Source organism: Leptonychotes weddellii, chromosome 4 (assembly GCF_054177405.1).
Source record: "Leptonychotes weddellii isolate Sample4059 chromosome 4, ASM5417740v2, whole genome shotgun sequence".
Taxonomy (NCBI): Eukaryota; Metazoa; Chordata; class Mammalia; order Carnivora; family Phocidae; genus Leptonychotes; species Leptonychotes weddellii.
In genome coordinates this window covers 153,088,643-153,103,908 of record NC_138372.1, presented here as the reverse complement: position 1 = coordinate 153,103,908, position 15,266 = coordinate 153,088,643, and the positions used below count along the sequence as shown (strand labels likewise).

Sequence of the window (15,266 nt, the reverse complement as noted above, 5' to 3'; positions counted from 1 at the left end):
GAACTTCATCAAAGCACTGTCCGCCACAGACTGGAATTCAAGCTCCACTGGCCATTCCGAAATAGTCTCAGAGATCGAATAACCATAAGCATGAAAGAGGCCCCCTATATTATATGGGAAAAGGGAAAGTAAGTTGATCCAATTTAATGGCATCATAATTTTTAAGATTATGTTGATTATAAATTCATTTCTTAAAATTATCAATTTTTACTAATTTAGGGCAGGAATTAAAAATAAACTATCCCCTTTTCTAAGTATTTAGAGAATAGAGTATATAGCTACTGGTTTTCTGAAAAGAATGTATGTATTTAATATTTGAAGCAGAAATCAACAGAAAATTTCAAGACCTATGTCACAGCATCCATCTCCCAAAGGCACCTCTTCGATAGTTCCATGACTGTAATGCAATGCATTTGTTGCATGAAATAAAAGGGTCTTTGAGTAAAGGTCATCTATTTCACAAAGGAGTAACAGAAAGATGGCTCGGCTCTACTGACAGAAATTTCACAAGCTGGGAGCCTGCTGTCCAGCAACACAGCCACATGGCAGCACAGTGGACCGGGACTCAGACCTTTCCTCTCTCCCTGGAGGCAACAGAGAGAACAGGGGCCACGCATTTCAAGACAGAGTAAGATATTTAAATGTTTCTCGCATTTTCCTGAAATAGATCTAAAAATCCCTTACCAGGAAGTTCCAGTTGGCATCAATCTGAGTCACCATGCCAGAGAGGAACACGCCCAGGAAGAGGAGGGAAAAGATAAAAGCCGTCACAGACACGAACATGACCCATCCTTGTAGCAGAGGTAGAGGAACGTTGGAGGAGGCGACCAAAATCCAGACGAGTCCCCCGAACAGCTGCAGGAAGGAAGAAAGATGTCAAGGTTGTGGGCAACAGCAGTGAACATGCTCGCACCCCTGCCTCTTACCCTTGGTTTCTCCCCAGCCCCCTGCACACATTCCCGCCACCCCGCCCACTGCCTTTCCTCTGTCCTCACGCGGGACACCAGCTTCCCCACCCGGCGCAAGGCCAGCGCTTCGGCTCCCGGGTCTGACCCAGAGCCACACCTGTCTCTGCACCTGCCTCCGAGGTGGACTCTCATCCTCAGCCCGTGAACAGAAACAGAATTCTTTCATTACCTAAAAGCATTTTCCTTTGACCCTGTTGCCTTTCTAACAATTTCCTTTTCAGTCAACCATTTCTCCAAATTCATCTTTGCTTGGTCCCCACCTTCTATCCGTGAGCTTGGACTCTTCAAACCACTGGCTTCTGCCCTCACCGCTTCTCAGAGAGTTTATCAGCAAGGATCAGCCATATCTTTCTGACCTGTCACTTCTAATGGCCATGTGCTCGTCCTTATCACGGCCTATTTTCACATGTGAGGTTACTGCCTCTCTGTCTAATAGCCACAGCTGCTGTACATGGTAGTCAACACAACCTACCTGATTTATTGGTACTCCTCTGCATGCGGGGCATGGGAATCAGTACTTTGGATATTCACAGATCTAATGTGCAGTAAACATTTACTGCCTGTCAGGTGCTGTTCTGGGAGCTGGGAATAAGATAGTAAACAAGCTACACTTGGTCTCTGCCATCACAGAATTCACAGTCCCTTACAGGAAAGAGGCTATTTTTTTTTAAATTTTATTTTTAAATTTTTTTAAAGATTTATTTATTTACTTACTTATTTATTTGGAGAGAGCAAGTGAGGGAAAGGGCAGAGAGGGAGAGAGAGAGTGTCTCTCAAGCAGACTCCACACTGAGTGCAGAGTCCGAGGCGGGGCTCAATCTCACCATCTTGAGGTCATGACCTGAGCCAAAATCAAGAGATGCTGAACCAACTGAGCCACCCCGATGCCCCAAGAAAGAGACAATTAAGCAAGTGAGTAAAATAATGCTTCATACATGTCACAATTGGGCAAATACTGGGCACTGCAGGTTCACAGATGGAGGGCTCTAAAATTCCAGAGCTGGAAACTCAGGAAACACTCCCTGGAAGCAACCACCCAAGGGACAAAGCTAGGGAGTTTAGCGGCAGGAAGAGAAGGCTGTCCCGGGGCAGGAGGCCAGCCCTGAGCGGATCTGGTAGAGCTGAGGGGCAGGGCTCAGCACGACGGGAGCAGCAGCTACCACGTGGTGGGGGGGGGCGGCCAGAGGTGAGAGCTGGAGGCTGAGCTGAAAGGCCCTGCAGGTCCGCTCAAGGAGATGAGCTTCTCCCAAGGGCAATGGGAGGCCATAGAACCCCTGAGCAGGAACTAGCATGACCCAATTTGTATTCAAAAGCTTCTCTCTGGCCGGACAGTAATGGATGCAGGGCTGAGGGACCACAGAGGAAACTGTTACAGCCACAGAGCACAGCCCAGACTGGAGCAAGGAGCACAGAGGAGAGTGAATGGACTAGACAGAAGCTGAGAAGTGGTGGCAGGTGGTGACTGATCAGACAGGGGACATGACAACAAAAGGACAGATAAGGAAGAAACCCAGATTCCTGGCTTGGGCAACTAGGAGTGAGGGAGAAATCACAGGAGGAGAAACAATTACGGGGTAGAAACGGTCAGTTTTACGAACGTAACCACAGCAGTCTCCTCTAAGCTACCACTAAAGTGATGGAGGCTACACATCCTTTGATTGGCATTCCATAACCAGTCTTTCTCAGCCTTTGTCTCTTGCCACGAAGCCCCTCACATTTTACATTAAAGAAAAAAAATCCACAGTCCAAAGACAAAGTGCTTTTGCTTCTGAGTAGCCTGACGTATGCTGGCCCTGAATGTCATTCCCTCCCCATGTGTATTTGAGAAACCGGAAGAGTACACCACCCCAAAAATCTTTCCTGACTTCCACCCCATGCTCAGGTGTCCCCTCTGTGCCCTGGGCAAGCTCCCTATGTGGATATGTTACACTGATGAGAAACACTATCGTTGGATGGCCTGGCTCCCAGTCCAACTGCACTAGGAGACCTTCTGGGCCACCAGCCACCTTACAGGCCTCTGCACCTAAGCCATTTATCCACGGACAGAATGATCTCTTCCTATCAGTCAGACACTAGGCTAGAGTTGGCAGTCCAAAAGCCTAGGCTACAGCTACACACCTGTCCTGAAGATACCTAGAGGTAAGTGGGAATCAACCCCAGCCCCCCACCCCTGACCACACACACACACACAGGTCACACTGCAGAAACATGCCCACCTGGCATGCAGAAGGCTCGCCAATATTTGCTTAGTAAATAAACTCCAAGTGTCCAAGAACAGCTAGAACTCTACGTATTAAAAACCAATAATCATGTGTATCTTGCTTCTTAAATATCGAGATAATAGCCAAATTGCACAAATTGCTAAAAGTTAAAATCACAAGTTCTAATTCTAAACAAAGGCCAGTCATATAATCCATTACCACTTTGAAAAACATTTTTGAAGGCATAATAAATTATCACTTGAGTATAACTGCAGCACCAATCTAATCAATTCATAACTGGGGTAGCTGGTATACCTGAAGTCCTAATTTCAAATAAAACAAAAAAGATCAGAAAAATTAACAATCAACCCACAAAGTTTTATGAAATAAGTCTAAGTCATGAATATTAATGCATATTTAAAAATTTTAGCCACAACCTTATTAGTAGCTATGGAAGAAATAATGTTCCTGGTAAAAAGATTTTCTACTCTTTCATACTGTTTACTAAATATTTGAAGGTGATAAGATCTTCAGATCTTTCCTTTTTTTTTTTTTTTCAGCATCATCTTCCTGGTAACCTTTTCTTACTCTCCCACTACAAATAACTTACGTTACTTTAAATACTATTTAAAAAATATATGTTGCTATTCAATTATCTGTTAATTAAAGAGTCGTTTATTGAGAACCAAGGTGCAAGTACACAGGGAAATAAAGATCAATTGGCCATGTTTATTAGGGGCAGGCGGACTCAGATAGAAAAGCATAATTATAGGACATAGGGATTATGATAAATTGACTCTCTGAAGAAGGGCTATATAGATCCCCTGAAATTAAAGAGAGCATTTAATAAACTCCGACTGGACCTCAAACTGGAGGGCCTCAAATCTACCGCCAGGCACTGCAGAAGAATAGTCAGGGGGAAAAAAAAAAAAGGCGAGTTTCTGTCTCCAGGAGCTCTAGATTAGGGAGAAATAGACACCATCAAATCTGATTCAGGAGCAGATTGTGGTGAGTGCTATAAAAAGAGCCCCACACAGTGTGCTCCGAGAGACTGGGAGAGGAGAGAAGAAATATAGTGGGAGGCGTGGAGAGAGGGAGGTGTGGAGAGAGGGAGGCAGGGTAGGCAGGTTTTGAAGCAGGCTTTCAAGGAAGACCAGGACTTTGACAGCAGATGCTGGTGTGAAACAGTACAAATGAACCATTCTTGTCACACCCAAAATTACAGCCCTTCCAACAGCTCAAAGGCTCGGAAAGGAAACAGAATGCTTATATGACCAGAGAACAGATTCGCCTCCTCACCTGTGGCGTGTGCGCTGTGTGGGAAGGGGGCCGGGGCGGGAGGACGGTGTATGAGTGCCCCTCCCCCTATATCAGCAACCCCCACCCCACCCCATCCCTGGCTCCGTGAGGCTGTGGGATCCAGACTAAAGTCCTGCTCACCACAGCAGCTTTGGGAGGTGCCGGAGGGATGGGTCAGAGAAGAGGAGGGAGGCCACCAGGGAGACCCGCCTTCCTCCCTGCAAGACTGTCATGCTGGGCGAGGGGGTCACTGGGGCTTTGACATGGTTCTTTCTTCCTTGCTTTAGGATTTCCTTTTGTCAAAAGCTACTTTTTCTCCCTGAGCTTCCCAACTTGGCTCCAACTTCAAAAACTGATCTTTTAACAACACTACCACTGTCCACGTTATTACATTCACTTCAGCTAATTCCGGGCATTACTAAGCGGAGAGCATTTCCCAGCCATACTGTAATTATCAGCATCCTAGTTTAGTACAGGTGACTCTGGAGAGAGCCTTGTTTTCTGAGCCCCAAAATGGTTCAACTCTGAGGGAGAAGAGCTGATAAAAGACCGTAGCAACTGCACGGTACACACACTGGGAAGAGAGGTGGAATGCCATGTCTGCCCATGTTTTCTCCTCTTGGATCTGAATCCACATTCCAACCTCCTGTCTATCACTGCCTTCCATCACTCTCCAGTGCCCTAAAAAGTCCGGTAATTACATATCAAACCCCCCCAATGCACCCCATTTTGACATTTCTTTCAGGAATAAGCTGGGGCTCATGCCTCTGAACCTCAAGCTCTACCAAAAAGCTGACCAGACTCCAAGGTCTGTTGCAAAGGCCGTTTCCTAGAAGTAGGTGTCAGCCTTCCCCTGTGACTCAGTTCCCCCTTACCCTCTGAGCTGAAATTCAGGTGTACCTGGCAGACACCTGGAGTACTCAAGTACGTGCGGAGCTGCAGTTATTCAATGCTACTCTGTCCTAAAACCACAGATCTCCTCTGCGGCTTTACCATATGTTTATCACCTTGGCTTGGCTCCTGCAGCCCGCAAGGGCGTGACTGAATTGAAGCCTTCCCATAAGAAAGCCGTGGAAGTTTTCCTCCACACACCACACTGAACTGAACCCTCCGAGTTGGACTTAAAATGTGTTTTCACTACCGCGGACTGGTGAGAGCCCGTAGCCCCGCGGGAAAAGGTGGTGTTGAGCCAGAAGCAACTCTTGCAATATCTGCTGCTCAGGTGGCAGATTTCTCAACTTGTCTCCTGTCTGGATGGCCTTCCGTCTCTAAAGGACTCGTTTTGCAAATACCCTTTTGTCTTTGCCAATGTCATTTGTTTCCTACTAGCATGCTTTTAAAACATGCCCTCCAACATCTTAGCTAACAATCTGCAAACCCATCTGACACCTTCATCTTAGTATACCCTTATCACTGCAACTAACGAAGTAAACAGGCCAGTGCCTACTCTGACCTATTTTTAGTCAACGTTTGGAAGGAGAACAGGCAAAGGTACGTGAACCTGAAGGTATGAAGGACTGGTTAGACTACCCGTAAGGAGAAATACTTCATTATTTAGAACTTCCTGTATATAACATATAACCCTTTCTTTCCAATTTTCCTGCTATTTATAGATCGAGCATTTCATCACTGTAGCAGTGAGAATGAACCAACCAGCAAGCCTAGAGAGAAAAACAATGTCTCTTATTCTGGTTTATAGAGTGAGCTTGAGTAAGAGGTTGAAGCTGATGAGGATAATAGAAATATTAGCTAGCATTTATCAAATGCTTATGCTCCAAGAACTGCTCTAAGGGTTTCATTTGTACCAATTTAATCCACACAAACACTGAGAGATAATTACTATTATTATTCCCATTTTACAGATCAGTGAAAGTAGACAGCCATTAATAACTTGCCCTAAGTTACACAGTTAATAACCGTTAGAAGTGGGGCTTGAACTTGGCAACTGGCTTCCTGAGCCTGCGCTCTTGACATTAGGCTGTTGTGCCTCCCTCAAAGGTTAGTGTTCATTCTAAAGCAGGGTTTCTTCCTTTTGCTGTGGACTGGCTTGCTGGAGGTGGTGGGGGGGGGCGTTGGTTCCCTATCGAGAGAGAGAGAGAGAGAGAATGGGTGCACGCACATGAACAGTGGGGAGAGGCAGAGGGAGAGGGAGAAGCAGACTCCCCGCTGAGCAGGGAGCCCGATGTGGGGCTCGATCCCAGGACCCCGGGATCATGACCTGAGCCAAAGGCAGACACTTAACGACTGAGCCACCCAGGCGCCCTCCAAGATTTTTTTTTAACTGGGCACATACTTCGGTCAACACATACGACTTATAGATGTGTTTCCAAGGCAGCCCATAAATGTGTAAATTCATTCACCGCGTAACTGCAGTCAAGTGGTAACAGTACTGAGATACTGCTGTTGCCTCTCCAAGCTCACCTTCTTCCCAGCTCCACTACTTTCCCAGCTACCCTAGCCTGGCACTCCAGCCTCTCGTCCCTTATCCCCTGCACACGAGTCCATCACGCTAGTCCATGCTTCTGCCTAGCATGCTGCCACCTAAATTTTCTCTGGATAATTAAACTCTGGTAGCAGGTCTTCCAGAAAGACTTCCCTGGCTGGATGCCATCCCTCAGTGCTTCCACGGTTATTGATGTGTGTATCTTCTGTAGCACTTACAACTACTGGTTTGAAATCACAGGTGCATCTGGCTGTTTTGCCCACTGGATTGTGAGGTCAGATCAGCAGCATTGCCTTAAACATCACTCTATGCTCAACCCATGACAATGCTTTCTCCAGAAGAGGTTCAATTGCATTCTCCTTGAAATGAATGAAAACCAACCAGTGTTTGTAATGAATGGTTCTAGAAGAAAATGCTCCAGAAGTACAGCTTGAGATGCTGTCTGGAGCCTAGCTCATTCCCTGGTACATGGTGGGTGTTCGAAAATAGGCATGAAGACTAGTGAAGCAGGAACACGTACCTCTCAATTTTTAAGTTATTATTGGCAACACCCACCACCGAGTACAGGATCTCAGGAGGCGGAGATGGAAAGTTATGGGGAAGTTGGCAGCTTTTGCCAGTCTAGCTCATGACACCCCATTTTCAATCTTCGGGCCCCAAATTTGTTCAGTTCACCTATTCTACTGCAATTGCTGCTGGAACTCTTGACCAGGGTAGTGTCCATCTCACGGTTTACCCGCCCCCCGCCTGCTCCCTCCATCAATCCCCATCTGTCCTCTCCCCATGAGGGCTTCCATCCAAACTGGTCCTGGTCCTGGACTAGCCCTGGTAAGTACAAGCCGGCAAGGTGTTTTTGTTTGTTTTAAATCAGAAAAAGGAAAACAAGACAAGTTCTGGGAAGCAATGAGAACTAACAGATATAGAAGAGGCCTCTGTACAAAACTTACTAATGCAAAAGAAGTTTTACTTTTTAGACTTACGTTTGAAAGTTTAAAAAATATGTTTGAGCATGCTAAAAAGAATTTGGTACTACAGTTTTTTGTTTTGTTTTGTTTTGTTTTTTCCTCTCCATCTGACCCAAACTTCCATTTTGTTTCTTAAATAGCCGGTGCTAACCCTAAAATGGAAAGCACATCTTATAGGGGAGAAATATGTACTGGCCCCTTTTTATTCTTACTTCTAATTGCCCTTGATTTTTAAAAATCCTCTTTTCATGTTTGTGGGCAACTAGTTATCACCTAGGTTAAAAATGCCCATGCAGGCCAATGCCTTGACATCAGCAGGAACCCTACAAATCATTGCCTCTTTTCTTCCTTTTCACCTCTCTCCTTCTAGAAGCTATTATACAAAAGTTAAGAATGTCATATAGGGTGACTCTTTCATATAAAAGAGGACATAGGAAATTCAGATCAGACTGCAGATCCCTGGAGAAGAATCATGACATTTTAAAAAGTTGCTCAGGACATCTACTCCAAAGCTGCCCTTCTCCACGCCAGCCAGTTTCTCTAGAAAATTTTCACGCACTGTCCAGTTCATCCTGCAGATCCAACAGCATCTGTTAGGTATCACGCATACAGGATAAGGTGTACACCAGCCTGGTTCCCGTCCTTTGTCGTTACACAGTCTTTCCTATTCGGATTTATCAACTCAAATATGCCATGTTCACCGCGCCTACTACCAGCTACAATGTTTCCATAGGGTTCTGCAAAACCAATCTCCTCTCCTTGACCTTTTCCTTTGAAGCTCAAAGTCAAGACGTTCAGGAACCCGATTTAAAGTTTTCCGTATTGCCATGCTTCATGTTTCGTACAGGGCTGCCAGTCAGGGGCAAACAATTGCTGAAAATAATTTTTGGCAGGGGCATCAGTTTATTTTCTCTTATGAAATTTTAAGGACTCTTTACACATGGCTGGGGATTTTTAACCCAGAGGTAAAGGGGAAATCTTGCTTATAGAATGAAAACCCTTTTAGAGAGGGAAACCTATCCACAGAGAGCTCCTCCCACCACTGCCAACATACAATGTCCCTGTGCAACTCAGATTCTATTTTCTGGGCAAGAAAAGGAAACTCTATACATCTGACCATTTATATGTTAGTCCAATGTCAAAGCTCTGGGTTGAAAATAACCTGAAATCCCTTCCACAGATTGCTCCACATGACTGCACATGCCTACTCCAGAGCCCCTCCCTCCCCATCATCCTCTCGTTAACATTTGTTTTTCTGGCATAATTCCTCTGAGTTACATCTTATATTTAAGTCTGGCCTAGTATCATTTCAGGACACGCCAAACTTTGTGTACTTGGTTGACCTTCTAAACGTCAAACCTGTCTCTCTTCTTCTCTACTTCTTTCATTTGTCAAGTTGTCATTATCCCTCATTCAAACCACTGAAATAAGCCCCTGAGCTGATCTCTCTGCCTTCAATCTGTTTTAGAGCCAAGCCTCACTACTCAAAGATTTCTAAAACACAAGTATGATGGCGAATGCCCCTGACCTTCAGCAGCTCCCCATCCTATGCCTTGGCCTACCATTTCTCAGCACATCACAGCTCAGGCCCTACCTGCTCTTTCTCCTTCTGCCACCTTCCCACAAGTTATGTAAAAAACCAAAACAAACTAACAACCGCTAGAACCTTCATGCCATGGTGTGTCTCGTCTCTAGGGTTTACACATGCCCTTGTTTCTACCTGGAATTTTCTTCCCCACTTTTTGTGTCTATTGAATGTGTACTCATCATTTAAGACTAAACTCAAATGTCACCATCCCATTCAAGCTGTCTGTCCTGGATTCCTCAGTGGCAGACATGCTCTACCCTGTTTTTCTTTTTTCTTTTTTCTTTTTTTAAGATTTTATTTGAGAGAGAGAGAGAGAGAGAGAGTGCTCGCAAGCCAGTGAGCACGAGTGGGGGGAGGGGCAGAAGGACAAACGGACTCCCTACTGAGCGGGGAGCCCAAAGTTGGGCTCCATCCCAGGACCCAGAGATCATGACCTGAACCAAAGTCAGATGCTTAATCGGTTGAGCCACCCAGGCACCCCTCTACCCTGTTTTTCAATAGTACTTTTCATGAACCAATTTTATCACTTCAAATACAGCACTATAATTCTTTCTTGACTTTATACTTCACAATACAGGAATTTCTTTTAAGGGCAGGAGCTATCCTATTTTCAGGGTATAAAATAAGGCCCGATACATAGCAGATTCTTAACTATTTCTTGAATAACTGAAAATTACTGGGACATCCACAACACTGCAGGTTGAAGCATGTGAATATGAGTCCTAGAATATCTCCCATAAAGAAAAACACTAATGAATATCTTGGGGAACGTGGGCAGTTTCCCAAACACCGAAACCATGAAACACACTGAATTCAATATATTGACCTTTATTCTTTTCCATGTTTAATACTGTTACATCTAATCTTTCTTGTGCATTATACAAGGTAAGCTGAGGACAGGGACCCAAAATATCTTATTCAGCCCAATAGTACAGATGCTCCGATGTCATTTTCTTATGAACAGACCTGCCTGGAAAACACTTTAGCTGTAGTTCACTTTCCACACTTCTATCTTTCTTCCTTGAATGGTAGTTATTTTTACACATACCATCTCAACTAGGTTATATGTTCTTTCAGGTGATGAAAGGTCTAAACATCTTTTTTTCCCGGAAGAGTGCCTTGCACACAGTAGGTATTCAATAAATATCCGACAAATGACTTAGAAAACAATAATTCAGGAAACCCTGAGAGAATTTGAAAATGTAACTTTGAAGGTGATGTTTTCCCTCCTAAACTAAAAGGCTTTGCATTGCAAAAATAACTTAGTATTAAGGTCTTCATGGCAAGCATAGCTCGGTGCAAAAACTGAGGGGCTGACAACCTACATATCTGGAAGTGGAACACACCTATCTCAAAAAAGCACACCATGCATGTGTGGTTGCAATCTTCTCTACCTACAGAGCTAGTGCTATAAATTGCCTTACCTGGTGCTGTTAGGGGGGCGCTGTTTGCATCTTTGGAATTGTCTCTCAACAAGTGGCTTATACTTGAGAGATTATGAATGGGTATGATAAGGGGGACTGAGATTGAATTCTTTATGTAAAATTTGAAAAAAAATACGCTGAAGTATAGTTGACATACAATGTTATATTAGTTTCAGGTGTACAACATAGGAACTCGACAATTCTATACATTACTCAGTGCTCACCACAGTGAGTATACCCACCATCTGTGAGACTGAATTTTCTGAGCAAGTTTGATCTCTGCTCTCTTATAATATAATCCAATATCTTCTTCTTTATCTTCAATAAAGAAATATGGGGGCAGGGGAGAGGAAATAGAATAGAATAAATCACTTCCACTTTTTCCCCTCAGAATTAGGCAGCATTTCCAACAGTGTGACAAGACCATGGATGGTCCTTGAGACAGTATTTGATTTGACGGCACATGGATGAGACTTCTTTGTATATATGGGCATATAATCCAATATCTCTAAGCGGGGGGAAGGGTAAGAGCCAAGAAGGAGCTATAGTTTGGCTCCAATGAGGTCTGTTGTTTCTCTGAGGTCACCAGTTTCATTGGACGATTTCGGTTCTTTTATTTCTGCGGGGATGGGTTGGGGAGGAGGGAGGATGATATTCAAGTAAAGAGGTAAGGGAGGCCTAGATTTTAACCTATCACATATGTTTGGCCATAACAAGGGAAAAGTAAACTGACATGGCTTTTGGAAGTGATGCTATTCTATGTAGGTAAGGGTCCGAGACATGTTTCTGGAGTAAGAAGCCAGACGACGTGAAAAGATAAGAGGAAAGTCTGGCTACTTCTGTGAGCCTAGGTCCCTACTAAAATGGGGAGGGGTAGAAGCTCTTGCACAGGGAGAAAATTCATATTTGCACTATTGCTGTCTTGTCCACAGGGCCCTGATAAAGGCCGCTCTCAGTTCCAGCTATGACTGTACCCCAGAACCTCTGGGGAGCTTTTAGAAGAACCGGGCTGACTCTGGGCACCCCCCAGAGATTCTGATTTAATTAGTCTGGGCCAGTCACCGTATTTTTTAAAGCTGCCCAAGTAATTAAGTACAGCAGAGTTGAGAACTAACTACTGGGCCAGACAAAGAAATATGGGGGCAGGGAAGAGGAAATAGAATAGAATAAATCACTTCCACTTTTTCCCCTCAGAATTAGGCAGCGTTTCCAACAGTGTGACAAGACCATGGACAGTCCTTGAGACAGTATTTGATTTGACGGCACATGGATGAGACCTCTTTGTATATACGTCCATATATCCATACAGGTACCCTTACATATCTTTACACATATACATGCATATGTAAATATGTAAGTATATATTTGAGTAAATATTAGAAAAATACCCCCAGTATATCAAATTTGAGGATTCATGTGTACTATTGTTTAGGATGAGGCTTAAAGTAGGTACTAAAGTTTAGGAAGGGAATCGAAGTGAACATTCTGTAAATTCTAGTACAGGTGGAATGCGGATTTGGCACAAACTTGTAAAAGAGGTATGCAAACTACTGGAGTTTGAGGAACACGGAACTAAAGCAGCCCAGAACTTATACAAGCTTTCTCCCCAGATCCTACTGTTCTAAGCGCATCTCCCCCACACACAACAGAGCCTGGGCCCAGTGCCATTCTCTCCCTACTCTTCTCACATGGATGCCTGCGCCTCATCCCAAGCATTCAGATGCTTCTGAACTGGGCTCAGACTCAAACCAGCCTCTTCCAGCCTCGCCATCACGATCCGATTACTGATGTCGTAGCCTGTAACTCACTTGTCTCCTTTTTCAGATTCCAATCTGAGCTAAACTTAACTTAGCAGGCCTTAGCCACCTTGGCATAATAGAGCAGAAAACCAATGCTCACAAGGCGTTCCAGCCCCACAAGCACAAAAGTGAAACTGAAGCGACCAAATCGAGGTTATGCAAACTCAAAGGAACAGGTGAGGGAAGGGAGACGAGAACTCCTAGCCAACCAAACAACAGCCTGCAGGAAGGGCAGAGACTTGCTAACACTGCACTCTGGATTTGCCATTCTCAGAGCGTGATGCAACCTCGAGTTGCCCAATTTATGTTTGCACATTTCCCCTGGTCCACAGCGAGTTCCAAAAGCTTCCAACTCCATAAAATTGCGTTTAAAAAGTTTAAGTCTCTAGCCCAATAAGGTTGCAGAGTGGCCAGGTGCCCTCACCTTCACCCAATTTAAAGTGTGTGAGAAGGTGTGGAGCTGCACAGGTCCACTAGGAAGCCAGAAGGTTCACAGGTAGGCAGCGAGGAACTTGACAACCACGTTTCTACCTTTCCTCTGCCACTCTAGCACCCACTGGATTAAAAACTGCCAAGGGCACGGTTCATGCTTGACCTTTTTCCCTGCCCTGCCTCCTAAGCCCTGCTCCTCTCCCCAATCCAAAGGGCACAAATAAAGACAAGGGGGGTGGGGGGAGAAGGCCCAGGTCTTAAGCCCACCTTCTCTTCCTGGTACCTCCCGCCTCGGCTTTTCACATCGTGGCAGCCTCCAGGTCACTCAATCATCGGCTGGCTACACCTTTGCACCACCCAACAAAATGGCAGGTTAGCAACAGGCGAGACCGAGAGCGCCTGCTCTAGCTCTAGCCAAGCGCGGCCCCTGGCCAAGCCGCCGGTGGTCTCTGGCGGTGCCCCAGGCCGAAACGCCCTTCCCCTCTCAAAGTCCCCAATCCTGGGCCCCGCCGGGCCGTCTGCTCGCTCTCTCGGGGCGACTTCAGTCCCCAGCGGGGTAACAGGTGCCAGCGTAACAGGTGCCAGGCGAGTGGGCCCGGGTTCGGGCTGCGCTAGGCAGGGAGAGGGCAGGACCCCGGGAGGGGCGCAGGTAAAGGCCACGTCGAAGGGAAGGGAGCTGGGGCGCGCGCAGAGGGAGGCAGCCCGGGGAACAAGGATGCCGCTACCCTTCCTCGCTCCCCGGGTGCGACCCTCGCCGAGGCTGCCCCACTTACAATCTCCAGGCAGACGAAGGCACCCGAGTAGGTCCGCAGGATGTCCGGGCCGGCGGGCAGAGTGATCCGGGGCGCCGGGAAGGACACGGCGGGATTCGGGGGCGGCGGGACTGGCGCTCCGCCGGCCGACATGCTGCCGCTGCCGCTCTGCGTCTCCGCGCGCCGCCGCCGCCTCCCTCCGCCCGCCTCCGCCGCCCGGGCTCCCGCCGCCGCCGCAGCCGCCGCAGCTTGGGTCCGCGGGGTCCGGGCGCGCCGCGCGGGAGGGGGCGTGGCCGCGCTGTCTTGAGCCGCGCGGGGCCCCGCCCCGTCACGTGGGTCCAGGTGAGCGCGCCACGGCGGCCCAGGCGCCCGCGCCTGTCACGTGCACAGGTGCTGCGGCCACCTGGCGCGGTCCTTCCTCCCCCGCTCCGCTCGCCCCTCCGCGGGCCGGCGCCCTGATCTTTGTTTCTTCTATCCCCCTTCTTAGTTTCCACCTGTTCTCTTCCACCTGCCCTCCCCAACCCCCCCAGCTCTCACAACTTCCCTACCCCACTTTCCTCAATTTAACTACAAGATAGGTCTTGAAGTTGTGACTCAGAAGGTAAAATCAAGGTTACCAGTCACACCTAAAAAGTGGAGCGGATCTGCTTTAAATGGGACTCTAGTAGGATTTTTTAAAATACCACTAGGACAGAGTCAGATGGCTCAGCTCCAGTGGCAGTGGATGCTGGACAGCCAACTGGCTTCTTTGTGCGCCGGTGGTGTGCTCATCTGTGAAATGGGGGTAAGGGTATTCACCTCGTGTGATTGCCCAGATTACATTAACATGAAAAGAGTTTAGCGCTTGGGAAGCGCCCCTTTAATGGCGGCTAATCTGATGACTATTTTTTTTGAATTTTTACACACACACATATCATGCTCTTGTGTACACATGATGTTGCATAGGCTATATTTTCCGCATAAAACTTTAATTATTGATTTTACCGGTCTGAAACTTATGAATTGTTGTTGTCTCTTAAACACTTAAATGGACTTTTTTAAAAAAGGATGCTATGTACAGTTTAGATTCCCTGCCCCAGTTTATCCCCATTTTATCTTTCATTTTAATGTCAACATTTTTTAAGTGAAATAAAGGATATGAGATTAATCTTCTCAAAGATCAGCTGAATAGAAACGAGAGTACCCACACAAGCATACACAGGTAGAATTGGAAAAAAATATTGGCTAACATCATCAGGCATTCTCCAAGTGCAATACTGATCTTTTCTGTCAGTACTAGCCTTTAAGGGACTGTAGAGCTCCATGCATTGGTCAGCAGATTTTAGTCATTCTACTTCTTTATTATTTTAATAAGTGAAACTCATAGGTGTGGCAGGATTAGGGCAAAAACCACAA

At 46.2% G+C, this 15,266-nt stretch overlaps 1 protein-coding gene across 1 annotated transcript in view; it reads right to left on the bottom strand.

Annotated features, from left to right (window-relative positions):
* Positions 1-14,085, bottom strand: part of MAL2 (mal, T cell differentiation protein 2) — a 24,837-nt gene extending 10,752 nt beyond the window's left edge. The window contains exons 1-2 of the mRNA XM_006747035.3: positions 13,893-14,085; positions 685-855 (exon numbers count right to left, since the gene is read on the bottom strand). Coding sequence (XP_006747098.1) covers positions 685-855; positions 13,893-14,024 — 303 coding nt within the window. The 5' untranslated portion in view covers positions 14,025-14,085. The remainder of the gene's footprint in view (positions 1-684; positions 856-13,892) is intronic.
* Positions 14,086-15,266: the final 1,181 nt, after the last annotated feature.